Consider the following 27919-nt stretch of genomic DNA (forward strand, 5'->3'; position numbering starts at 1 on the left):
GTTTGTCCAAAATTCACGTTCTTTATACGGTTGGATTCAGCACAAAAAATGCAAGAACACAACTCGGACCAAAAGTCCAAAACAATTACAGAAACAAATAAAATTCAGTAACAAAGACTTGTCCAATAGAGCTCAAATTCCGGATTTCCAGAGCTGTGGTAACATGTTGGATTGGTTGGATAGGCAATACTTGTCCAATAGAGCTCAAATTTGGATATGTTGTAGTTAACATCTATTGGAACAAGTCTCATGAAGATCATGACCTCATCCGAGCACCAGAGTATGTTTATCCCAGGCCAAGAAGTTGACCTACGAAAATGAACAAAAACAAAGTTTATAACCAATAATGCACTTTTAGCTCATTTTCATTCCAACCAAGGTAAAATCTAACAAAACACAAAAAGGAAGTAAAAAGCTATAAAATGTCAAGAACTAACTCAAAATAGTGGGTGAATAACATGAAAAATCATGTGTAAAAATGAACCGAACAACCACATATAGTATTTAAAGCATTAACTTGGGTTTTCCAACGTGCACATGCACAATCTTGGGTTTTCCAACGTGCACATGCACAATCTTGGGTTTTCCAACGTGCACATGCACAATCTATACCCACCCCAAGTTATTCTTTCTTGATAGCATAAAAACATAAGTGATTTTTGAGAAAGTTATTCTTTCTTGATAGCCTAAAACATATATACTATGAGAAGGAAATATTCATATTTCAGAATACTTTTTACGAATAATTCATTAAACCTAAACCCTAAACCCTAAACCCTAAACCCTAAACCCTAATCCTAACCCTAACCCTAACCCCTTACTTTATAACCCCTAAACCATACCATTTTTATTAAATTTTGAAGTGTTAAGAAATATTTTTAAGAACTAGTTATAATCAAATTTTGTTGTAAATACGTGTAAACCATAAGCTATTGTGTTTTGATCACATAAGGACTTGATCAAAAATCGGATGTAATGTAGATAATATATCAAAAATCGGCATATCATCCAATTAATTATTCATTTTTACTTCAAAATTAAATTTAAAAATCTATTATAATTCAAAGAAATTCCAAAAAAATTATGTCCGGATTGGTATGACATTTCCTTCAATCATGTAGATCAAATTTCACCATTGTATTGAAATGTCGATCCAATCCTTATGTGATCAAACAAACAATAACTTAGGGTTTACAAAGTTTAGTTATGTTTTGATTTGCATCATTCATATTTAGGGATGACCCTCAAAATTAATTTTAAAACAATTGTAAACCACTTTTTGGACTTGAGATACGAAGTATTGGTGCTCAGAAATACGTATGTATTTTTTTGTATTTTAATATTTTAAACGATTTTACAAGAAAATATGATTAAAATATAACAAATGTGACACTTGTCAACGCAAGGAGAGCCCAGCATCCCTTCCACTTCCACGTGTCAGCAGGGGACGCTGCCACATCGCATCTCATCCAATTAACTATTTCTTTTTACTTTAAAATTGTTTTAAAATGATAAGGGTTAGAGTTTAGGGTTTAGGGGTTATGGGTTATGCGTACGAAGTATTATGGAATCAGTGTTTTCATACGATACACTTCTCATATTTTATATATATATGTTTTTGTGCTATCAAAACACAATAACTTGGGATGGGTATTATATTATATTCTGCATGCAATAGTCATGCTGTCAACTTGTTCTAAGTAGGGGATGTGGAATGTCCATGTCTATTGTTGAGACTAAAGTGGAGGGTCATCACAGTGCATGGGGAGAGCCTAAAGTGGCGGCTATTTTCATGTGTATCCAACGTCTGTCAAGGCTACTGTCCATAAGTGGATAAGCCGTCAATTGAGATATATAAACATTAACTACAATCTACTATAAAACAACTAAAGCTATTGAAGGGGATTGAGTGGAGGTCGTTTTGGCGGGAAAAAGGTCATGACTTAGTATTTGTACGCTCTCCCACAGCAAGCATTTCCTCAAAAAATTCCAAGACTTATAATGTCTTCACATAACAAAATTCTCCCTATAGTTTTAAATACTCCACCACAAAAAAATCCTGATGCGTTCTCGCATGGGAAGAGTAAAGCTGCAGATGATGTTGAAGGTGTTGCCAAATGCCTTAAGTTTTCATATGACATTGAGGATGCAAGTGGTATTGGACAACCTAGGTATGAGATGTTGATGCTGGCAATCAAACGACAACAGATACGTCTAAAGTGGCATGAAGAAACCCTGAGGGAGCAGAAAAAACAAGCAAAATTTTACCTAGGAACCGTAAAGAAGATGAAATTAAAGGTTAAGCTTGCGAAACAGGATGCCTTTCGAAAGTTCTGTGCTTCAAAAGAGGCAGTTCAAATGAGGGAAGCTGAGGCACGTAAAGGATTTGATCTATTCCGCGAGTATGCCAGAGGGGTTGTGCCGGAGTACAACTGGGATGCTATTACCATGCAGTAAAATCCAAAACTGCAATGTTTTTTGGGTTATGTGGAGGACCTTTGTTTCAACCTTATGTACAGCCATTATCTTGGGTTTAGCTCGTTGGTGTCCAAACAGTATGTTTATGTATCCTTATAGAGTCATAAGTGATTCTCGAAGGTATGTTTTGCTGATGTAAGATGACAAAAAGGTTTGATTTGTATAATGTGTGATAATCCTAACTAGCAGTGTGTAAAAACTGTTGGTAAAATTGGCTCATCTAACCTAAGGATACAAGCTTCGGGTAAAGCGACCGGTCCCGGTCGCTCCAGGCAGGTTGAGTTTGGTTTCCTACGTGTTTCTGGTTTTTTTTAATATGGGATGATTGCATAAGTGGTTCACTGTGCAAAATAAACGGTGTCTGTAACAATTTCAATTAAGATCACATAATTTAAGTTCAAATGGGGTCAACTGGTAAAACACCAATTGAAACAAAAACGTGGTCAGTCAGTGCATTTAAAAATAGTTAGTGGGAATTTACCAAAAAAAAAAAAAAGGTTAGTGGGAACCGTATTACCTTAGATTTAAAAATTAGTCAGTCTTCATTGGTTTTAGGTGTCCGAATTTTTTGGGAACTGCATTACATTAAATTTCAAATCTTGGAGAAATTCATATTTGTAATTGTTTTCCACAAGGTTAAAAAGGGAGGCTTGTCGTGCATCAAGTTTTAGTTTCAATTTTGAATATCCATGGCCAGTTCGACTGCTAATGCGACTGAGGGGGATTTCGATGGGTCATTAGAGTATGCCCCCCAATTTCCAAGGTCTCCTCCACCACCACTGCCATTTCCAACCTCCTCCGGAAGCGAGGGGGACTCTGATGATCCTGTTCTGGAAATAGATGATATGCGCAACAAACTCGCTCACAACTCTTCCATGGTCCATTATTGGACAGAAAAGTGTGTTGCAGCTGAGCGGAAGTTGGCAGATTTGACTAGGCAAGTTAACAATGCTAATTACAAAAGAGAGAAGCACAGAATTCGTGCCCAAAGAAGAAAGTTCAAAGTTGAGGATTTGCAGATGTCAGAGGAAGATGCCAAGTATGAAACCACGACCATTCACAAAAGGGGTGACAAGCATCGTCAGGCCATACGTGGGGCTTTCAACGAAGGTTTCGAGAAATTCCGACGCATTGCTGCTGATGCCCACAGAGATATTGACTGGGATGCCGTAACAGTATCTGCTGCCCAAGAATTCATCTGTGGCGGTGTAGACCCGACTCAACACAGCCACTAACGAGGTGGTGACTAAACCATCTTGAAAGGCTAATGAGAATGCACGACTATTGATCTCCTGTATGAATCTCTTATGAAATAGTTTTGAGTTCTTATATTTTATATTTGTGTTAACGGGTGTATCATGGTGTCATGTCTTTTTAATGTTGTTTTTTTCTTCATATCTTGGAAATTGCGTAAAGTTAAGCACGACTCTATACTCTCCTGTTTTTACCTCCCTCACACACTTAGAGTGGTACACACTTAGCTCTCTCACCCTCACAGCTGTGGAGTGGGATACTGATGGCTGTTTGGATGGTGTTGTCTCACTTCTCTCTCTTGCTCTCGGCTTCTCCTTTGGTGCAGCACAAGCACTCTCTCTCTGGCTCTTCTATGCAACAACCACAGCACACGCACACTTGCATGCCCATTATATAAACAAATGAAAGAAGGCTGATTTTTATCTCCAAAGAGCATTCACGTGCATGCCAAAGAGACCATAATAATGTTGGTCAAATAGCCTCTCCACCAAAAACATCATCATTTGCTAAAGACATTATCATTTTGTCCTTATTATATTGATTTCATCATTCTGTTGGATATCCATCTTTTGACTACCGAAAGTGTATTCTTTCATCATGGGGTGGACCAATATGCCAACAGTAAAATGGCTCACATTTAGTATAGGAGGAGGCGACCGGTCGCACGCAGTGCAGTGCTGATCTTTTTCACGCGTTTTTCAACAATAAGATAGCAGAGTGAGTGAAAGTCTTGTTTCATTTTCACAAAAAAAATCCACGCAGAATTTTAACCACAACGTGAACTCACGGCAAAATGTGAGCTAAGGAAGGAAAAGGCAAATGTCAACACGTTCAGTCAATTCTGTCAAGTCCAAACACCTCATTCGTCCTTGTCGTATAACAGCATGATGCCGGTGCTAAAAGGGAAAAAATATGTCAATTTAACATAGAATATCATTATCGGTAATTTTCAACCATATTTACTAAAACATAAATTTTATGTTGAATGGAATTGTTCGATAAAACAAGTGGGTGTCATGCATTTTTATTATTTCCAGATTCAATTTACCAACCGATGGTTAAATTCATCATATCAACAACTGGAGTTTACTGAAGCATTATGGCTTGGCTTCCACATGTTGAGAAAAATGGCTCAATTAAAAGATACAAAAATAAAGACCAGCGACCGGTCGCAGGTTATGGGCGACCGGTCGGTTTCCGGCAGATTGCAAAGTCTGAATTGGTTTTTGACTCTGTGCCAAAGCGACCGGTCGCAAGGTATCCGCGACCGGTCGTAAGGTATCCGCAAGGTGTCACTAAGGTATCCGCGACCGGTCGCAAGGTATCCGCGACCGGTCGCCCAGAACTTGCTGTTTCAGTTTCCTACGCGTTTTCAAGTCTTCCTTTGTGTGCTATCAGTTTCCTACATAAATTTATATGTCGAGTTAATCTTTAGTATCATTATCGCTGATTGTCAACAAAGAAAAAAAAACCTTCAAGATTATGCGAGTAGTACGAAATACAAGAGTGTTTCAAACGCTTGACGCACATTGAAAACCAAAGCAAACAGGTACCAATAAGTACCAGTAGGTACTCAAACTCTGTCAGTGCATATAAGTATCACAAGGTACTCATAAAGGTATCTTTAGACGCAATAAGACTCACTAGATACTCAAACTTCGGGTCCATGCATTAAATCAAACTCCTGCATAAATGCCTCTGCCATAGAAAGCTGAGTACTTTCATTGTTCTGCGTCCTTTGAGTGGGCTGCATATTCTCAGTAACTGGAGCACCAATGTCTGCTTCAGGAGATGAAGACCTGCAACCAGTGCACAACAAAAATTCATACATAATGACAAATTGTTAAAAGAAAATATCTTCAACTAAAATAGACGATATCTTTGCTTACGGGATCCCAAGTCTTGGACATCTCCTTCTATCATGATCACTCTTCCTGCACCCAGTGCACCGACGTTTATGTCGTCCCGCAGCCTTCTCACGTTGTCCTTTAACTCTTTTCGGACGACCTTTTGATTTTACTCGGTTTGGATCTTTTATTCTCACTTGGACAGAACTAGTTTCCCCCTCGTTATTGGCTTCTTCAAGAGGAGCTCTTGATGACACTAAGCTAATAAGCTTCCCACGAATGTCGTTAAACGTTTTTTGCAGCAACTCAGAACCTTTATCATACAACAACGCCGAATCAATCAAATCGGCTGCAACTTTGCACAATGTTGATCTCTTAACCAAAATACAACCATCAACGTTATCTTTAACTTCTTTGCCATCCTTATCGAAAACTACACCAGCCTTCGCACTTTTCATCCATCTTTTTAATATATACTTCTCTGGCAAATACGCAACCTGTTTCATTCTTAAAAATGATATGATGTGTCGGCACGGAATACCACGAAATTCGAATCCACGACAGCTGCAAAAAGCTTGATCAATATCTTTTTCATGCACAATCTCATTTGTCCTTGTAACCCCCGGCTGTACCCTCTCAATAACTTTGTATGTACAAAGAGTGTCATCTTCCTTTATAACTTCAAAGAAGCATAAAAGGCTTTCGAAGTCCTCACGCTCAAAGATGTCAAGAATTCCCCTTGTGTAAATGCCTCCCATTTGAAGCTGCATTGGTGTGAGAAATGGAGTTGGAGGTTTTTCGTTCTGATCAACATGATCAGCCAATAATTCCTTGTGCCTCTGTGAAGCAAGAGCTCTTTCAAAACGTACTATAAATTCCATCAACGTGTTGTTCTTGTTAATATATTGTTTGAAAAACGAATGACAGCTTTCGGCCCGTTGACTACTTGACATCCCAGCCGAAAACACATGTTTTACATATGACGGAACCCAATTCTCCCGCAAGGCATGAATTGAGGTCAGCCACGTATGCTCTTTCAGCCCATTGTTTGTGATAACTTCTTCCCATTTCGCATCAAATTCTTCTTTGGTGTCCATATCCCATATGCAATTGCACAGCTCTAAAAAACATTCTCCTATGCCGGTTTTCTCGGTCAACTTATTCATTATATGCCATATGCAATATCTGTGGAATGTTGTAGGGAGACTTACTGCAATTGCCTTTGCAATGGCTGCATCTTGATCAGTAATGATCATTTTCGGTGCCCCACATGGCATGGCTTTCTTAAATTCCTCAAACAACCAAATAAATGCTTCTGTGCTTTCACTGGTTAAGAAAGCACAACCAAACAATATTGTCTGACGATGATTATTAACACCTATTAAAGGCGCAAACACCATGCCATAACGGTTGGTGTTGAAAGTCGTATCAAATACCACCACATCTCCGAAACTCCCATAAGCTCGTCTTGACCTTGCATCTGCCCAAAATACATTACCCATTCGTCCTTCTGAATCTACCTCTATCTTGAAATAGAATGATGCATTTTTTTCTTGTTCACGCAAAAAATGCTCATTAAGAAGATCTGCGTCATGACCAGTCACCTTTGCTCGCATGTCTCTTTGGTAATTATAGACATCTTTCCTTAAAAACCCAATATTTTCCATTCCGCCTGCTTGCACCTCAAGAATGCTTAATTGTTGATGTACCGGGATATTAACTTTTGAAAGATATGCATTATATACCTTTGCAGACTCAGTAACTTTACGGTGGCATCTCAACAAATGGACTTGGTCGTATGTTGTCATTTCATGGTTGTGTTCCTCCTTGAAGGCTACAACAATGTACTTGTTCTTCAAAGATGGCAACAAAACAGCAAGTTTAGCCAAGCAACCAGTTCGAACCCATCCTCGTCTTCTTTTCTTACCCGTAATATTGGTTGTCCCTTGTTTACAACATACAAATTCTTTCCTTATTATCTCCCCCGTCACACTTGACGTTTTGGTTGTAGAACAACGAACACCAAATCCTGCTTTTAGTGCATACAGATTATACATCTTCAATGCATCCTCAAGGGAATCAAATTCAAGTCCTAGTTTTGGTTTGAACTCCACACTAACTTCCGGTGTCACCTGTGCTTCAGACTCCATTTCACAATTCTTGCAATTTAACCCTGAAAATCATATTACCATCATAATAATATTGCCACATACATTCAAAGAGCTTTCAAATATCACAATACTATATGCAAAATATAAACATAGAAATATCAAATTTTCAACAAATGTCAAATATACTATCGAAACTTTAGTACTAATGGGGTCTGAAACGAAATATTCTATGAATCATTAGTGAATACACATGCTTTATCTAAGAATACTTTTGGAGTCTCTAGTGACACCTTAAACAACCCACATCCAAACTAGCGTAAATTATGCCCAGATACTTGGTCAAATATTTTCCTCTAGTATGCTATAATTAACAAATATTGGATATCAGTTACCTCGTAAGTGATTTTGATCTTCAAATTTTCAACAAATATCAAATACACTATCAAATGTTAGTAAATAATGAAGTCTGAAACGAAAAATTTCAACTATTAGTGAATACAAGTGCTACACCTAAGATTCATTTTGGAGTCTCTAGTGAAACCTTAAACAACCTAATTCAAAATAGCGTAAATTATGCCCATATATTTGGTCAAAACATTTCCTCCAGGATACCAAAATTAACAAATACAAGATATCAATTACCTCATAAGTGATTTTGATCTTCAAATTTTCCACAAATATCAACTAGACTATGCAACATTAGTAAATCGTGGAGTCTGAAACAAAATAATCTATGAACCTATTACTGAATATAAATGCTACACCCAGGAGGCCTTTTGAAGTCTCTACTGAAACTTTAAACAACCTACATCCAAACTAGCGTAAATTATGCTCATATATTTGGTCAAAACATTTTCTCAAGTATAAATAGAGGCTTACCTCGTAATTGATTTTGAGCTTTTAAATTTCAACAAATATGATATTGTCGTCGATTTGAAGCAATAACCCCAAACAAATTCGATCTTCGTCTTCTCAACTATTCGAACTCAACGCTAGTTTCCAGTTTGCTCCAACACTTTCAAACGACGACTCCAGTTTCCGATTTGCTCCAACACTTTCTCCTCCAAGTCAATGCTAGTTTCGACTGTGCTCAACGATTCTATCAAGGTGTTACGCGCACCAGTTTTTTTGGTACCAGATGGGTCCTCAAGTCTTCACAAGTGCACAGAACACAATCATCAAACCAGAAAAATGAAAACACAAAATGAATTACAGTGCATGTGCTCATCAGGATAATACCTTGCTTTGTATTATTTGAATCACCAAACCAGAAAACTGAACAGCTCTCTTTCCTCAAACAAAATAGCAAATCAGAAAACAGAAGAAAACCATGTTCTTTGAGACACAGAGAGAGAGAGAGAGAGACACAAATGGAGACAAAGAAACAGAACTTTTTTTGGAGGGAGATATTGTGGTCTTCAAGAGTGTGGCGTGTGTTTTGGAGGGAGGAAGCCACGTTCCAGTGGTACGGTTTTACCCACTTTCAGTTACACTTGCTTCTTATCATCCGTTAGATTTGATCCAACGGTGTTCTGATTTAGAGGTTCGCAAAATGACGTTCCCACCAGAGAATAGCCCTTCTCAGTGGTGGGTATAAGTATTGTTTGGGCTCATTTTACACCTTCTTGGAAGCTCCTACTTTGTTTCTGCTGCATCTGGTGGTGTTTTCTTTTGGGCCTGCTTTTCTTGTAATTGTCTTTCTGCCCATCTTTTCTTGGAAAGTTCTGTGTGAACTCAATTTCTGTCACTCAACACCCCTCAAAATTTTGTGCAATAAAATACAAGCATACTCATTTTGTAGTATTACCAAAAGAGATTTAATGACTTTATATAAAAATACTAAGTCTCTGTACATCCATAAGAAAGGTATATATTATTGCTTGTTTCATATTGGTGTTCATATATGGCCACTAATTTCACTAATTTGACAAATCGGATATCCAGTGAATATTGTACTCAATTTGTCTGATTCTTTCATTCATTTTTTTCCTCCTTTCTTGGATTTTTTAAAATTCTGTAAATTTTATTTTTATGTTGAAGCTAATAGATTGAAATGAGTTACCAATGGGGTGTTAGTTGCATTGGCCCAAGCCTTTGGTGTGCTCCCAAGTGATCGTGGGTTCAAACCCTTATGGTACCTGTGTGTCTAAGTTTTCCCCCCTCCTCCTAACTTTCGCAAAAAAAATAAAATTGATAGAGATTGAGTTGTGGACTTCTTTTATGTAGAACCTTCTCCATTGATATCTTATCTGTTGTATCATTTCACATGTGATGCTGACATTAATCCTATGCTGGAAGCCACTGGAAACATAAGGATGATATATATGTGGAAATGGTAGACTCTACACCTTTTAGTTGACATTTGACAATAAGCAAGCAGCAACCTTCAAGGCTTCAAGACTGGAGCTTTCAAATATCTACTCAAATGTGCAGACAGATTAATACCTTGAGTGATGGGTAAGGCACTTAGTTTGCTCAGCATGACTAGAATAGTGGGTTGGAGGCTGTGTCACTGAGCACAACTATCATGTTTTATTTATCATTGTGTTTTTGATTTGCTTGCTCTCTTTTCATGCCTTTCCACAGTGCTCAGTATGTTTTTGCTTTCTCTCTCTATTGTGTACCATATGCATTTCTGGTGTTAGGATTTGTACTTTTGTGGTTATTATAATCTGCATTAAAGCAGCCCTGTGCTTCTTAATCATCCAGTTTTCTATGTTTAATTATTCATCATCATTATGCCTTTTTTCTGCAACTTGGATGGTCCAAGCCATACGTATCTTAGCTATAATTGTTATATATGTGAACCATGTGTGCTTTTGTGGTTATTATAATCTGCAACAGGCAGCGCTTTGCTTCTTAATCATCACGTTTTCTATCTTTAATGATTTATTAATGTGCAATTTTCTGCAACTTGGGTGTCTTAATCTGTTCTTATTTTTCCTATAATTGTTAGTGGTTGATGTCAGGATCACCACAACCCACTCAACTTCATTGCCAGTCACATATATGTGGAAAAAAAAACTTTCTTGTAACGGGGATACTACTATTTTGCTATCCCTAGCCAATAACACAATGACACGTGGAAAAGTTATCCTACGTATCATCGTGTTTGGCCGGGATAGTAAAAAGTGCTATCCCCGTTGCATGAAAGTTTCTCTCGCTTATGTGGAAAGTGCATAATACAGTGCTAACAATTACCAGTTTTTTTGTCGGTATTGTATTGTTTCTACCATGTTTATGTTTATGGATTTTTTTTTTCAATTTCTGCTTTATAATATTATGAGTGTATCCGCAAGTAGCAAATGATTGTAAACAGATTGCTTGCATTGTGCCATTGATGCAGATGAGCAGCTTTCAATTATTTCAGATTGCCATATGCATGCTATGTATGATATGACTTGACCCACAATATTTGCTAATTGGACTCACATTTAGCTAATGACAACACCATTTTCAAATATCCAACTATACTGCTTGTTCTTATTGTGTACAAGAGTGTAAATCAGAAAAGCATTTTTCAATGTAGGCTCAAAGGGTAGGGTAGATGCTAGTCATCCTCTAGGGTAGAAGAAGAAATTCCTGGAGAAGTGGCAAATGTTGCAGTTGTATCTCCACAGATATATCTCTTCAGTCGATCCAAGTCATCTGCTGCATCGAGCATTGTAGGCCTAGTGGACGAGGACTCCTGTGTGCAGAGAATTCCCAACTCTATCAATTCTCCAATTGCTACATCCCACATTTTTTTCACCTCAGGTGGCTGATCCCTAGAAGCTCTCATCAAGGAAGAGTCAACTACCTTTTCCACCCTCCCATGATAATGGTTCTTCACCCACTTGTGCAGGCTTAACCCTCCAACAAACATGTCATCTGTTGGCCTTTTTCTTGTCACCATCTCTAGAACCAGAATGCCGAAGCTGTAAACGTCGCCTTTTGTTGATGCATTAGATCCAAACCCATACTCTGCATACAAGGAATTGAGTGTGAACTAATAAATGGACCTGAAATTGACTTGGGTAGAGATTTCTTATCATTATGGTTATTTTTACTGTCTCCATAGTTAACTGATGATATAAGTTGAGTGAGCTCTGCCTTTACTCTTCAAAATGGCTTCAAAATGAAAATAAACAAAAGAAGAAATGAATTATTGATCTTGGTTACTTTGCACAGATTTTACTTGTACTCAGAAATCAGTGCTACAAGTCCCAATTTACATTGCCTGATTGATAAATGTAGTTGTGAACAACACTTGTACTCTATTTGTTTGGTTTTATGTATCGCTTAAGCAAAGGATAGAACTTTACCTGGTGCTATGTATCCGATTGATCCACATAACAAATTTGCAGTAGAGTTTCCCATGTTCTCAAGAGCTGAATTTGCTCCTCCGGCAATCAACAATCTTGCAATCCCAAAATCAGAAACTAAAGCTGTCATATCATCATTGAGTAGAACATTGCTTGGCTTTAGGTCACAATGTATAACTCTGACTGGAGAGTGGTGATGTAGATAGGCCATCCCTTCAGCTATGTCACTGCAAATGTTCAGTCTTTGGATCAGACTCAAATCAGAAGAACCTGAGCTCAGACCTGTCTGTGAATGTGGATAGAGACGGCTATCCAAGCTACCATTTGCCATATAAGGAAGAACAATAGCCTTAAAATCAGGTAGACTGCATGCTGTTATGATCCTTATGAGGTTCCTGTGCCTAATTCGCCTTAAGACTTGGCATTCTCTGGTAAAACTCTTTGTTGAATTCCCAGATTGTAAATGTAAGACCTTGACTGCTATAGTTGTCCCATCTGGAAGAACTCCCCTGTAGACGCGTCCATAGCTGCTCATCCCAAGCAGTCTCTGATCATCAAATCCACTAGTGGCATCCGACAGATCTCGATATGTAACTCTTGGGAAATTATGAACCAATTCTGGTTGTGCGGGTTTTCTTGCTGTCTCAGTCCTCTGAGCTGAAATTAGTGCCTTAATGTGCCGGAATGCAATCACACAGCATATTATTGACAAGGATGTTGATATGAATATGACTAAGGTGAATATGATTAAGAAAATGCGTGAACGAAACAGACGATTTTTCTGAGGGCAAGCAGGTTTGACAGCAACTGGACCACAAAGGTGCTGATTTCCCAAGAAAGATGAATATGAGACTGATTCAAAGATGCCACCAGAGGGAATCCTTCCTTCAAAGTTATTGAAAGAAAGATTTAAATATGTGAGTGTTCGACTTTTGTTGAGGCTTAGCGGAATCCTTCCAGACAAGTGGTTTCCTGAAACATCAAAGGACTCAAGGTTCTTCAGCTCACCTATGGAATCTGGAAGTTTCCCTTCCAAAGAATTGTGTGAGAAGTTTATCAGGGTCAATGCAATGCAGCTTGATATCTGTGGAAAGATACTTCCACTTAGGTTATTTGATGAAAGATCTATCTCTTGAACATCTTCCAGTTTGCTGAGCTCAATCGGTATAGGCCCTTCAAGCTGATTATGTGACAGGTTAATAAAAATTCTGATCTCACTCAAACCTGATAATTCTCGGGGGATGCTCCCTGTCAATCTGTTGTATGATAAGTCAAGCTTGTACAATTCTGTGCAGTGTCCTAATGTTGGAGGTATTGATCCCGAAAGGAGGTTGTTGTTGAGGAACAGAGAGTTCAGCCTAACCAAATTTCCTATACTGCTTGGAATATCACCGGAGAACGTATTGTGAGACAGATCAAGCAGGCCGAGGTGAGTCATCTGCCCCAATGCCAGTGGAATTGCACTGGCAAAAAGGTTGTGTGATAAGAAAAGCTGTTCCAAGTTTGACAGCTGACTTATGTTTGCTGAAATTGTTCCATTCAGAAGATTGGAGGTCAAATTTAACACTGCAAGCTTAGAAAGATTACCTATATTTGGAGGAATTGAGCCAAAGATTTGGTTTTCTTGCAGCAACAGATTTGAAAAGTTGATACCAAGGCTGCCAATGGAACTAGGCAATACTCCTCCGAGGCCCATGCCAGCCAATTCAAGCTCCTCTAGACTAGTGCAATTTGTGAGGGCAGTGAAGAATGGGTTGAGATTTGTGTTGCCATCATGGCTTATCATATTGTTATTAGACAAATGAAGATAGACAATATTTGGCAACTTTTGTACAAATTTGATGGGCAGTTCACCAGAAAGATGGTTATATTCTACATCTAAATTGGCCAGTGAGTTATTGGTCAAAAACAGAGGAAGTTCTCCAGTGAACTGGTTGTTGTATAAATTGAGGCTCCATAGGTTTGGACAATTTCCAATCTCAATTGGAATTTTTCCAGAAAGAAAGTTGTTGGAAAGGTCTAAGACCTTTAACATAGTGCAGTTGGAGAAAAATGTAGGTGGAATGTCACCGGTTAAATTATTTTGCAATAGACTAACTATAGTGAGCTGGGAAGGAAGGGCTAAGGAATCTGATATTGAACCATGAAAGCTGTTCCTATCAAGCAGTAGATGATGGAGACGCCTTAGCAAGGCAATTTCAGAAGGGATAGTTCCGTAAAAATGGTTGCCTACGAGCGATAGGTTACGAAGGCCTGTTAGATTCGAAATGATAGGAGAAAGCCGCCCTACAAGCTCATAATCCTGCAGAAGGAGTTCTGATACCCGATGACGCTTTTTGTTGCAACTGACACCAGTGAAGTTGCAGACACGGGTAGCTTCGTTCCAATTAGCTAGTGTGGATTGTGGATCATATACAATGGCTTTCTTGAACTCCAGAAGAGCAGCCTTGTCTGTAAGCAAAGAGTGATGACGATGGTGGTGATGACCTATAACTGCATTACCAGATGTTAAAACCAAATGCTGGAACAGAAGAAAAAACATGGTTTCGACCAAGACCATACTGGATAAACTGAATGAGCCTAATAATATTTGTTTATGAGATTTTCTTCTGTTCTACTTTCATTATGCTTCATAATAGTACGTTCAAAATAGCGAGTCAAGAACATATTTTAAGAGTGTGAAGCATACACTCAATGGAGAATAGAGATGCAGAAAGAGATGGTACTAAGAGAGAGATTGGAGAGAAGGTGGAAAATGATATTTTGGAATAAGAATTCAATGGAGGCTATGATTTGTGGAGGGACTGGGGAAACTCTTTATCCTTCCATAAAGGGGTTTCAACCATGATGGTAGATTATCAACTTGAACATATAAAAGTTGATAGCTAGACAGAGGACAGCATAAGAAATGAGTTTTTATCATAAATAGCCAAAAATTAACCCATAAATTCATAAATGTCAGATTTTATAAAAACTCTCAAATATAGCCAAAACCCCATTTAAATATACTCAAATGCCCTTCAAATTAAAAATCAAATAAATCTACATTAAAAAAGGAAATAAATTAAAATTTAAAAAAATTGCATCTATAGCTTGTATCGCTGATCATGAATCACAAATATAAATAAAACAAATCATTTTGACCTTCCTTGAATTGATACAAAGAATGTCTGATCTGGAAGAAGGCACACCATTGTTCCATAGTTTCTTAGTTTCATCCCTAAGTTCTAAGTATAAAATGAAAAGAAAGCATGTGGAAGAAGGCACATCATTGTTCTATCCATCATGAGGGACTATTTCCTCGTGAAGGCGGCAGTGTGAGGAGGTCTAACATGGTTTGCTTCTTATTTGGGGTTAATGGAACTCCTCTAACACCAGCAAAAGCAGCAATCAGAAGCGGTGATACCGCAAGTACAGTTTGCAGATCAAACTTTGGGGAACAAAGTACTGTCTCCCCAAAATCCTCTTCAAGTTTCTTATAAATCTCTTTGTCACTCTTCCCATCATGAATCTCAACATGAATTAAGTTTATAAGCAAGATGGCAATATAAGCTTGTGAAGCAGAGAAGACACATCGAATAAAAACTGATATGGTGTGAACAGATGGTCCTCATGGAGATGAACTATGTTTTTAGGTTATTTAAATTTTGAGAGCATTTTCGTCTATTTACGTGGGTTTTTGGCTATATTTGAAAGTTTTAATAAAAATTGACATTTATGAATTTTGGGGTTAAATTTTGGCTATTATTGATAAAAACTCATAAGAAATTGTGATGGGTTGATGGGTGATATTTCTATTTTGGTAGGCCAAGCGCAATCTCAACCAACATGAAGCTTGCCACAGGATTGGCAGACTAAATATGTTATATTCCTATTTAGATTGGTACACTGGATACTAAGTTATATCAGGTTCAATAAGAGTTTAAATTAGGTTATACATTGACGCCCAAAACCTTGTGAAATATGGAAAGTTTTGAAACCAATTAAAGGGATCCTATTTATTTTCTTTTGCGTGAACCATTGCTTGATGGGTTTAGAGAATTAGTCAAGTCGGCCCTTGGTGATGAGTAGAGATGAGTTGATCCTAGCCTTATATAAGCTTAAGACTTTGTTCTCATCAGACATGTTCTCTAACCCTAAACTCATCATAAAGAGAGTAGAAGTCTTAAGTCGTTCGTGCCTTTTTGCTCGTGTTTTGCTGCTACGATTGAATGAATTCAGAGATCATGAACTCAAGGAAGATGACACCATGCATGTCTTCTATGTATTTTAGAATTGTGTGAAAGATCACGGACTCTTATGGAAATCTAACAATATATATATATACATATATAATTTGTTTATGTTAAGGATGTCCTTGTTGTAAGAGCACATCCTTCCTACTAATAATGTATTTAACGATCAGAACCGTCTACATTTAGGACATCCTTGCAGAAAATCATTAAGATGGGAAACGTTTTGGTCATCTCAGCACACGCAAACACTGAAAGCACAATAGAGGGAGAAGAAAGGAGTGAGTTGACATTTTATATTGTCTTGGTGTGTAGTTGAACGTTGTGTATGAGGGCACTGAGTTTGTATACTCTTTTCCAGGACTACAGGCCTCTCATTATTTGTTTGAATGGATTGAATGGGAAACTTGAAAGATGACAGCATTCCACTTAAGTTTTTATACTCTCTACAGTAAGCAAACTCTGAAAATCCAATATTGACTAAATGAAGCTAGCAAATGAAGTTATTTTTCCCATACAACATTGGAGAAAACAAAACAAGTAGCCAAATTATTAGGGCACGTTTGATAATCGTGAAAGATAGGATGAGAGGGGAGGATGGGAGGGAGGAAAAACAAAAGTGAGAACAAAAACTTGAAATTGAATTCAATTTCAAATAGATTTCAGTTTTTAGTTTTTGTTTTCACTTTCGTTACTCATTCCTCCCATCCTCTCCTCTCATCTTCCCTCTTAATCTCATCTTCAGTCTCATTCTCACTTCCATTCTCCCTCTTTTTCCTCTATATTCTAGCACAAAAAATAAAAAATAAAAACTAAAATTTAAATAATTATCAAAAGGGTCCTTAGCATTTGAAACTTTCATTTCATTTATATATGTAATATGTATTTCTTAACTTTTACCTTTCCTACATCAGCCAGATTCCTAAAACCAATGAACTCAGCCTACCATTCTAGTCTCTATTTCAATGGGTTTAGGAAGCAGTGGAATCTCCCTACACCTACTTCACTTTTTTTCTTTCTTAATAAAAAAAATGGTGTTCAAATTTGCATTCCTTTAACAGTCCCACTTCTTCTAATTAAGTTCACAGCCTTAGGATATGCACCATTAAATATAGACCTGGCAATATTGTATATGGGTCGTGTTGCTATCGTGTTGACTTGTTAGTCACCCCAATTTTAAGAAAGAATCACCACCTTTTCCAACTCCACTATCTTCGTTCTTGTATTATAGATCAATTCTGTCTATATTTATACAGCTTACATTATAACTTCATTTGCTTCTTTATTTTTGTTTTCCTGACTTCTCTTCCTTCGCTCCCCTCTCCACCGCCGACTCTCCTGCTCCAACTCTTTCTCATTTTCAAAAACAAAAAACTCGTTCACTCTTCAACTCTCTCACCTGCCACAAACACAAGTCACACAACGAAAAGGAAGATGAATTGAATATGTAGGCAATGGAGAGTAGTCTCATGGCTCCCAAGTACATCGTGCCCTGGGTAAGAATTGGAGCCCTCCTCCTCACCAATTGGTACTCTATCTTTTAGTTTTGGATATGTATTTTGTTGTTGTTGGACCCTTTTTCTAACACTCTGTGTGACACTCTGGATCGAGCTGCTCTGGAGCATGTAAAGGTCGTGGGTCAACACCAATACCCCGATTGGATTTCTAGCTTGCAAGGGGATTCTTTCAACTTCTGAACAAAATTGAAAGTTGGATTATGTTGACAAGAACATGTGAGCTCGGGTTGGACCTTATTGACTTGTTTCTTTTGTCCTGATCGTGGATTGCATAGGCGTGCCACTATTGGGTATGAGACTTGCCCAATAGATTTGGTATATGTAGTGTAGGATATCGATTTGTTGGATTTGCGCTTGTTCTGGACTTCTGCTCAAGCCATTATGCTCCAAGGGGGGTATTGGCTTGGATAAATTCTTTTCTATGCCTCAATCAAGAGGAATTCAATATTCTTTCATTCGTGCGTTGTCAGTTCAATATATAAGAATAATACCTGATCAAACAAGAGGGAAACCAGCATTGTGGTTAATGTTACCCTATTTGGGTTTAGAAACCAAACTTAAATCCGAAATGACCCTAGATTGGGTCAAGATTTCAATTGATTCGGGCCCAGTGATATAGTTTGGGCCTGAACAAGCCCTAACTTTTGGACTGACAGAGCCCTATTCGGGCCTAAACCTTTATTTTGGGTATGAATAATAGGCTTGAATAATATATAAAGGCAGGAAAGCAAATTATTCTATAAGAATATATATATATATATATATATATATATATATAAAGCAGTTAAATAGCAGATATTCGATAAAATAACTAAGACAAATTTAAGAGAGTGGGGAGGTTTCAGATGTTAAAGATCTCTCTATCCAATTTTAGCTTGATAATAAAAAGGATAAGAGCCATAGATTTCTCCATTTAACTAATTTCAAACACCGTTTACAATATAGGAAAAATAGGAGATTTCTCTATCCAGTTTGAGTAGTACATATGTCTATAACAATTCAAACTGATTATTTAAAAGAAATCATACCATGAGGATGACAGAGCGACAAAAGATAAACGCAGGAGTGGTCAACTGGTTATCTGAATATTAAGTAAGTTTATTTGAAAAGATCTTGAGTTTTTTCAAGTATTTTCAAGACGTTGCGTCTGGTTTTTGGAGAGAGAGTCCTCTTCTGCTGCGGCAGAGCCTCTATATTTGTAGGCAAGAATTCCTAATGATGAAAGTTGAAAGAGGATATTTGGCTGCTATCCAAAGTCAGTTGTTGGTCTGTCTTCTTGAACCGGTTTATAGGTGAGAGGACAGAATATCTTGGTCAAAACTGCTGGTCATACGAGATGTTTTTCTGACTTGAGTCCTTTGTAGTTGGAAATCCAATTGGTAATCGGTTTCTTCCGGTCCTGGTGACTATTATCCAGCTTGCTTTTCTTGTTGGGAGAGAAGGCGGTCAAGTCATCATTAATGGTGACAATCCTTCTTCAGACCCTCACGTGGGTCGATGTGCAATGGTTACCAATTTTCTTAACTTTTAGTGTGGACCCAAATGAGGACTTTGCAGCACTGTGGGCTTCTATAAAGTTTTACCCACTATTGGCCTAAAAATCAAAAGGTTATTTTTATCGTCTTTTCTAAAGGAAAGGTATTGGGCCTGAGCTTAATAAATCTTTTCCGAGAATTAAACCATTTTTGGCCCATTTTCCAAATATGGTACAAACAGTTGTTGAGTGAATTATTGGGTTTGGGTTGGAATTTAGGTAGTGGGTTTCTCTCGTATGTTTGTAAATATGGACAAAGGGGTTGATCTTCTTCTTTATTTGTGCATTTACATGAAAAACGGAGAGGTTTTTTTTTAATCAAACCCTTGAAAGGTTTGGATCTATGGCATTGTGAATGAGCGGAAGCAAAGTGATGGCGTGATGATGAGGGCCTAGACGACGACGCAATTAAGATGATGAAGAAATTTGGGAAGCAGGACAGAAGAGTTGAGGATGGCGGTAGGGCTTGTAACATGAGTTTATTTTTATAATTGTTTAATTTATATATTTTTTAAAATTCTTATCATGTGAAGCAGGTCGTGTCGTGTGATTCACGAATTGTAACGGGTTGTGTTCGTGTTTGACATTTTCTACCGATTTTCTTATCGTGTCGTGTCATGTTAACCCATTAAGAAAAGCAGGTTGACATAAAAACGACACGAATACTGCAAAAACGACAGTGCAGAATCCACCAAAAATAAGAACAGCTCCAGCAAGGAACTGAGGCAGCCTATATCCACCTCCAGATAGGACAACCAAACCAAACCCCCCAGGCAGAACCAAAAGCTTTTAGTAACATAAAATAAATTAAAGAGAGGCACAAATCCAATGCAGATAACCAAAACTAAGACCTATATTTATTTTGTACAATTGTGTCATTAAATGTCACAATGATTAATTTAAAGTTATGGACTTCAGGAAACAAAAAAAAAAAAAAGTGGAAAACGATAGATTTACTGAGTTTATCACATTGAGCATTCACTATTTGGCCACTCAACAAAGTCATCATCTTTAGCAAAGAAAGTGAAAGGAAGAAATCTTGGATCAGATATCTTGTCCTACAAATATTAATCCATGCGTTAAACTTTTGAAGTTTTGTCCAAATCTCAGTGGTTCTATTTCAAATAGAGGCAATACCAAAACTTTGCGGAACAAATAACTTATAATTAAACATCATATGTGGTCATATTTATCTTTCGCACCTCCTTCCACTGGTAAATTCCATCCACCAAATCAAGTTTTAAATAAGCGGATGAGTATTTATATTATCTTTCGCACCTCCTTCCACTCGTTTGTTTGGTGAAAGTGATGAATGAAGTTATTTGATAAAAAAAAAAAAGAGTTGTTGGCTAGGTGCTTGTCGGGTATGGAAAACAAAGTTAATAGGCAAGTTTGGGTTGGTATGGTGAGGGTTATATGTTTATCATGGAACATTAGCAGGGTAGTCACAGTAGTTTCCTTAATTTTTCAAAAGTTGTTGGGAAGAGACAGAAGCTGCCAGCTCGTTATTTCCTCTCCTCTCTATGAGAAGTCAATAGGACTGATTACAGAATATGAATAAAACAAAACCTAGACACAGAGACAACATGCAATCAAATTTAACGAAATGATGACTGCATCCAGATGAACCGCCCTCAATCATCTACAAAACAATAAACTAATTAAACTTTCTCCAATTAAACATTTTAAAAATTAACGGTCAATTTTGCATGTGGGAGTGACAGTATAAGAAGTGGTTTTCTTCTGTCACTTGCTGATTTTTAATGGAGGAGCAGGTCAAGCTTTCTGATATAATTAATCCTTCCACTATGAGAGAGAGAGAGAGAGAGAGAGAGAGAGAGAGAGAGACATACTAGCTACTTAGTCTGCTAATATATGATCACCATAAATTGAATGGACATATCTGCCTGCTTAGTCCAGTGCAAGCCTAATATTCAAGAAGATGAAGATGGCCATTCTGAGAACCATTTTTCTTTTCTCTCTCATCAGTTTTTTCCAATTTTCCACCTGTTCTACTCTGGTTAAACCAAAGAGTAGTTCACAAGGTAAGTAGCTGTCCTCCTTAATCATTCTCCTTTGTTACTTTTGCTGGTTAATTAGCTTTGGTAAACTGTTGATTGTATATTTTTGTGGATATGTAATTCTAACATTCTTTTGCATCCTTTTTTAAAAGCTTTTGTAGAATTCTCCACTTGGAGATCAAGTTTCATACAGGTTTTTTTTTTTTTGGTCTGAAGTTTCATACAGGTTCTAGTTAAGAACTTTATGCGTGTAATAGTTAATTAGATTTTACATATAAAAACAACATATAAAATATTCTTTTAAATTAATTCACTTATTTTTGTCTGCGTGCGTAACGAGATGCTTTATAAGTTATAATTAATCTGCTCCAAAGACAAGGGAAATTATTTGTCAACGGGTCTACTGGGATTGAGTTTCTTCTGAGAATCACATGAGCCGTCTTACATGTGCAGGTTCGTCACAAAAAACATGGTTTGTGAGCATAGATAACTACAATGATGTCCAACTCCGTTCACCGCCACCACCTCCGAAAGCAGGACCGACACCAGGCCAGTCACCAAGTCCAAAAGATCTTCTATCCAAGTCCAAGAGAGCTCCTCCAAGTCGATACACAGCTTCAGCTTGAAATGCTTAAGCTTCAGAAAGTTACAGGCTAGCTAGTCTAGGCTGTCTATTATGTCCCAGCTTTTATACGTACATTAATTGGTGTAGTCTCTCTTGTTCTTTAAAGTTTGTTCATGCAATGGTAACTTGTATAAGAATTATCTAAGAATTAGTAGCAAGAGCACCCTGAGCATGTTGATGGATATAGGGCCCCTGTGGTTCAAATCCTAAAGAAAGTACCAATGACTCTCTGCTCAGGAGTCAATTTAAACAAATCCAAAAACCTGTTCCTCTCTGAGGGAACTACAAGTACTGATTTATGTATCTTTTTTCAGTAATCTATCTTCAAAATGAGGGCATCTCTGCCACACAAAGGACTTAATGAAACATCATATCGTATCATTTTTCTCATTTGATACTTTCTCCCACTTGCAGCTTTCATTGATGAACTCACATTTTAAACAAGTGGATGAGTATTTAAATTCTAGCCGCCTTTCACGGTCTAGGACACGAGGTTTTATACTCCTCTGTCAGATAAGTGTGCATAACATGGGATTGTTGAACAAAAGATTTAAGACCAAACCAGAGCCAATAAGTAGCAGCACAAATCGAACAAAAATCCGGTTTAGCAAGAGAAATAAGGGGAATGAAACTTAATGAGGCAGAGAGAGGCTGAAACAAGCTTCATTAATGGTAAAGTAATGAACCAACCGTATCACTAAGTAAATTGAAGAAGTAGAAGAAGAGGAAGAAATAAATCACAATTATCTGGAAAAAGAAAAATGAATTCGATTCTGCAAAAACAAGAAAGCCTCTCCTATAAACATAAAAGACCAAGGCCAACAACAGATATAAAGCAAGTCAAAAACAATCCAGAATGTAACAAGCACCAGCTATGGGAAAATCCCATGCATAGCAGCAATTACCAACCAAAACAGCTGTTTTAATAAGAAGTAGCAAATCAAATGAAGTGTACACTCAACAGGGAGAGTGAATCTGCATCAGAAATTGGATAGAAACTTGAGTGATTGCATAGTTCTGTCATTATAAACTTGAACCTTTGAAATAGTTTACTGCAATTAAGGGATAGTTAAGTGAGCAATCTTCCACCATCCCGGAATTAGGCCAAGCAATAAGAGGACAAATAGTCCCAAATTTACTGCAAATCTTTGTGAATCTATTTATCTCCAGTGCAGAAGCTGAGTCTAGATTATTGCAATAAGTCATTAGTCATCTGATCTAAATCCTAGTAGCTTAATTAGGATTAGGTCGTAACTACCGGCGTGTGCACCTTGTTAGAGCTAATAAAGCACAAAGAAATCAGGGCAACCAAAAGTAAACACAACTTTGTACGAACAAAAGTAAACAAAAACCAGGACAGAAATTTTGAATCACTTTGAACAAATTCCATGTTGATAAACTTGAAACGAATTGTTTCAAGGGACTTTACAATTCAAAAGAATACAACAACAAAGAACCTAACACATTTGTACTGTGTTTATCACATCAAACAAGAGCAGCAAGTATCTCAAAACCGGGTGGTGGCGGAATTCTGCGAACAATGGCAGAGCTTGCGTGACAATCTGCACTTGGTTTGGAGCCATCTGCATAGCCTGAAGATGAGCAAACCACCTTCCCCTTTGTACGACGAGCTGCTTTCAATGGTTTTGGCCGTACAACGAATGGATGAAGCAAGAGCTTTTCAGCGGTTAGCCTTTCGCAAGACCTCATGGCAAGGCAACTCTTAAGAAAATCCCTGGCCACACCTGAGACTTCAGCAGGGATTTTGGGAGTACATATGTGATCAAACATATAGTGGAAATCTTCAAGTTCACAACCAGGCTTTAAATCTGAGAAGGACTTGCCAGTTAGCATCTCAAGTACGATACAACCAAGAGACCATATATCAGAGGGCGGCTCCTGCTCACTATCATTCAAGGCTTCTGGGGACAGATGCGTAGGAGTGTCTCTCCATTGACCGTAATTCTCCTTGGTTTTCTTAGCCAATCCAAAATCTGAAATCTTGGCCACAAAACTACCGGTACTAGTTGCAGGATTTGGTACAAGCAGAATGTTTTCCGGCTTCAAATCACAGTGAACATAATCAAACTTGTGAATATGCTTAATCCCTTCAAGTATCGACCTCGTAAACCTTCTAACTTCAGCTTCAGGCAATCCATGACCGTTGGATTTCTCAATCCGATCACCAAGAGTTCCTCCAGAGGCAAATTCCAGCAACAAGTTATATGTTGGAAATTGGCTCAAATGTAAAAGAATTTTGGAGTTGCCCATGTGAGTCAAAGTTAGTTGCCCATGTGAGTAAATGTTGGCTTACTATGAGGTCAAAAAGGGTGGATTGTTTGGTAGCCATCCATTGGTAAGTTTGGTAGCCAACAAATGAATAGTTGAAGCTTGCATTCACACTCTTGCATCTTTGGCTATAAATTGGAAGCAAATGGTTCCATTTGAAGCATCCCACCAAGTGTTGAGTAGAAGAGGAAAATAGCAAAGAAGGCATCTTGCCAAAGAGAGAAACATTTCTCTCTAGTTGTTCTTTGCTTTGTATTATTGTTTTCTCTTCAATTGTTGTGAGAGTGAGACTTGGGTGTATTTGGGGCTTTGGGTTTTCTTGAGTGATAAACACTTTGTATACTCTCTTTGATTATAGTGAATTACTCCGTCGTCTCCAAACTGGATGTAGGCATTGCCGAACCAGTATAAATCTTGGTGTTCTTGTTGGTGTTGTTTTGTGTTCCATTTATCTCCTGCTAGTTGTTGTTTATTTTTCACTCACAATTGGTTGACGCTTCCGCACAACAAGTGGTATTAGAGCTCCAGTTTTCGACTGGGGTTTCGTAGGAGTGAAAAATTCGTCGGAGCTACAGTTCCGTGAATAGTGCTGGTGCTACAGTTCCCGTGAACAGTGAACTGCTACAGTCGTGAACAGTGCTGTATTTGTGAACAGTGCCGGAGTAGATGGCTGGGGATAAAGACGAACTTGTGAAGGAGAAGGAGTCGGCATCGTCATCGTCGACATCTGCATCCAATAGACATCCAATTGCTACTACGAGGTTAGAGGTTGATAAATTTAATGGCTCTAATAATTTTGGCATGTGGCAATGTGAAGTTATGGATGTGTTGTATCAACAAGAGTTGGATATTGTTTTGGAGGATAAACCCAAAGAAATTGATGATAAGCAGTGGAAGAGACTTAATCTTCATGCTTGTGGCTCTATTCGATCATTCCTTGATAAGGAGTTGAAATACCCGTATATGAAGGAAACTTCTGCTAAGGAGTTATGGACAAAATTGGAGGAGAAGTATATGACCAAGAGCGCAGAAAATCGGCTCTTCTTGAAGAAGCGACTCTTCCGATTTCAATATCGTTCAGGTATTTCTATGCACGAACACCTCAATGATTATAATAAAATACTTGCTGATTTAGCAAACCTTGATGTGAAAATTCCTGACGAGGATAAGGCACTATGTTTGTTAAATTCATTGCCCGATGATTATGATCATTTGACAACTACTTTGTTGTATGGAAAATCCGAGGTGAAACTTGAGGAGGTGTCTGCGGCATTGGTGAATCATGAGTGTCGTAAGAAGGACCAGATGACTCACAATTCACAAACCGAGGCACTAGTTGCAAGGGGTCGAACAGAGGAAAGAAAATCTGGGAAGCGGGGAAAGTTTCCTGCCATAGACGAATGTGACTTTTGTCGCCAAAAGGGTCATTGGAAGAAAGACTGCCCCAAATTGAAGAACAAAGAGAAGGAGAAAGCGGATTCTGAAGCAAATGTTGCAAAATCTGGAGATGATGATTTCGAGTTTGCTTTGGCTAGTTCATATGCTGATGGTCACTCCGAGGAGTGGATTTTGGATTCAGGTTGCACCTATCATATGTGTCCCATACGGGAATGGTTTTCTAGCTTCGAGGAGCTGGATGGTGGAGTTGTTTTGATGGGCAATAATAATGCTTGCAAAACACAAGGGATAGGCAAAATCTGTTTGAAGATGCATGATGGAACAGTCAGAGAATTGAGTGATGTTCGGTATGTACCGGATATGAAGAAGAATCTCATCTCATTGGGAGCTTTGGAATCCAAGGGTCTCAAGATCACCATGGATGGTGGAGTTCTTAACGCTGTGTACGGGGCATTGGTGGTGATGAAAGGTACAAGACGAAATAACTTGTATTTCTTGCAGGGGAGTACAGTTTTTGGTGGAGCAGCTATCACCAAAGCTGCTGACGCAGATAGCACAGACACCACGGAGTTATGGCATATGCGTCTTGGGCATGCTGGTGAAAAAGCGTTGCAAGGATTGGTGAAGCAAGGCTTATTGAAGGGTGCAAAGGCATGCAAATTGGAATTTTGTGAACACTATGTGCTTGGTAAGCAAACTAGAGTGAAATTTGATACCGTTATTCACCACACTAATGGCACTCTAGATTATGTTCACACTGATGTTTGGGGACCTTCCAAGAATGCACCTTGGGGAGGTTGCCATTATTTGGTCTCCGTTGTTGATGACTTCTCTAGAAGAGTATGGGTGTACACCATGAAGCGTAAAGATGAAGTCTTGAAGATATTCCTGAAGTGTAAAAAGATGATTGAAACGCAAAGCGATCGAAAGATCAAGACTCTCAGATCAGACAATGGTGGTGAATATAGGTCTGATCCTTTCTTGAAAGGTTGTCAAGATGAGGGTATTGTGAGGCACTTCACGGTTAGGGAGACACTGCAACAAAATGGGGTGGCGGAGCGCATGAACCGTACTTTGCTTGAGAAAGTTCGGTGTATGTTGTCTAATGCTGGATTAGGCAAGGCGTTTTGGGCTGAGGCAATTAGTTATGCAAGCCATCTCATTAATCGGTTGCCGGCTGCTGCGAACGAGGGCAAAACGCCCATGGAGGTATGGTCTGGTAAACCTTGTACTGATTACAAGTATTTACACATATTTGGTTGTTCTGCTTACTACCATGTCAGGGAAAGCAAGTTGGATCCAAGAGCAAAGAAAGCTCTGTTTATGGGCTTTAGCACTGGCATGAAGGGATACCGACTCTGGTGTCCAGATGAGAAGAAATTTGTTGTAAGCAGAGATGTGACTTTTGATGAGACTACTATGATTAACCAGAACAAGCATGAAGGTGAAATTGAAGCTACCAAGACCATGAGTAGTTCAAAGCAGGTGGAGTTACTAAAGACTCCAGTTGTTCCAGTAAGGTTTGATGAAGAGGAGGCACCTACCCAAGAGCCTCCACAGCAACAAAATTGGGTGTATGCCAAGAAGATGGAATCCTTGGAAAAGGATAATGTAAGATTCGAAGCCAGATTGGTAGCTAAATGCTATGCTCAGAAGGAAGGCATTGACTACAATGAGGTACTTTCTCCGGTAGTAAAACATTCTTCTATTCGTATTTTGTTGGTTTTGGTTGCGCAGTTTGACCTGGAGTTGGCTCAACTTGATGTCAAGACTGTTTTCTTACATGGTGATTTGGAGATCTATATGTCTCAGCCAGAAGGTTTTAGTGTTGCTGGAAAGGAAAATTGGGTTTGCAAATTGCAGAAATCATTGTATGGCTTGAAGCAGTCTCCAAGACAATGGTACAAGCAATTTGATAAGTTGGAGAAGCCAGTTTCGTTGTTCAAGTTTAAGCATTGCTTGGACTTGATTGGAATTCGTAAAATTTGTTGATTGCCCCTTGGGGGGATTGGGAGACGACCATTGGGAGTGTTACTATGAGATGTCGACGTACATGTTGAGCCAAGGTGGAGATTGTTGGAAATTGGCTCAAATGTAAAAGAATTTTGGAGTTGCCCATGTGAGTCAAAGTTAGTTGCCCATGTGAGTAAATGTTGGCTTACTATGAGGTCAAAAAGGGTGGATTGTTTGGTAGCCATCCATTGGTAAGTTTGGTAGCCAACAAATGAATAGTTGAAGCTTGCATTCACACTCTTGCATCTTTGGCTATAAATTGGAAGCAAATGGTTCCATTTGAAGCATCCCACCAA

The 27919-nt window shown here is 38.3% G+C and overlaps 3 protein-coding genes and 1 long non-coding RNA gene across 4 annotated transcripts; 1 reads left to right on the forward strand and 3 right to left on the reverse strand.

Annotated features, from left to right (window-relative positions):
• Nucleotides 1-5835: 5835 nt before the first annotated feature.
• On the reverse strand, nucleotides 5836-7636 carry LOC148295574 (protein FAR1-RELATED SEQUENCE 5-like). Its single transcript, XM_088250528.1, has 2 exons — nucleotides 5893-7636; nucleotides 5836-5840 (listed from the first exon to the last, which is right to left on the reverse strand). The coding sequence occupies exons 1-2, from the start codon at nucleotides 7634-7636 to the stop codon at nucleotides 5836-5838; spliced, it is 1749 nt and encodes a 582-aa protein (XP_088106654.1).
• A 2342-nt stretch (nucleotides 7637-9978) lies between these two features.
• LOC148295575 (uncharacterized) lies at nucleotides 9979-13670 on the forward strand. The gene is made up of 4 exons (XR_015834324.1): nucleotides 9979-10147; nucleotides 11220-13189; nucleotides 13290-13423; nucleotides 13538-13670. It is a non-coding gene; the product is annotated as an uncharacterized LOC148295575 (long non-coding RNA).
• On the reverse strand, nucleotides 11241-14594 carry LOC110773527 (putative leucine-rich repeat receptor-like serine/threonine-protein kinase At2g24130). The gene is made up of 2 exons (XM_088249870.1): nucleotides 11995-14594; nucleotides 11241-11653 (listed from the first exon to the last, which is right to left on the reverse strand). Exons 1-2 carry the CDS (start codon nucleotides 14552-14554, stop codon nucleotides 11241-11243), a joined length of 2973 nt encoding a protein of 990 aa, XP_088105996.1. The 5' UTR covers nucleotides 14555-14594.
• Nucleotides 14595-23281: 8687 nt separating this feature from the next.
• LOC148295576 (mitogen-activated protein kinase kinase kinase 20-like) lies at nucleotides 23282-24723 on the reverse strand. The gene has a single exon (XM_088249827.1). It carries the CDS (start codon nucleotides 24192-24194, stop codon nucleotides 23409-23411), a length of 786 nt encoding a protein of 261 aa, XP_088105953.1. The 5' UTR covers nucleotides 24195-24723; the 3' UTR covers nucleotides 23282-23408.
• Nucleotides 24724-27919: the final 3196 nt, after the last annotated feature.

Source organism: Prunus avium, chromosome 3 (assembly GCF_965620075.1).
Source record: "Prunus avium chromosome 3, drPruAviu1.hap1.1, whole genome shotgun sequence".
In the NCBI taxonomy this organism is placed as follows: domain Eukaryota; kingdom Viridiplantae; phylum Streptophyta; class Magnoliopsida; order Rosales; family Rosaceae; genus Prunus; species Prunus avium.

Bases quoted from the DNA above. Each gene is read 5' to 3' on its own strand.
- LOC148295574 (XM_088250528.1), bottom strand. From the start codon at position 7,636: ATGTATAATCTGTATGCACTAAAAGCAGGATTTGGTGTTCGTTGTTCT.
- LOC110773527 (XM_088249870.1), bottom strand. From the start codon at position 14,554: ATGGTCTTGGTCGAAACCATGTTTTTTCTTCTGTTCCAGCATTTGGTT. The intron at 11,654-11,994 runs GTAAAGTTCTAT...CCTTGTATGCAG, and splicing joins AATCGGATACATAGCACCAG to AGTATGGGTTTGGATCTAAT.
- LOC148295576 (XM_088249827.1), bottom strand. From the start codon at position 24,194: ATGGGCAACTCCAAAATTCTTTTACATTTGAGCCAATTTCCAACATAT.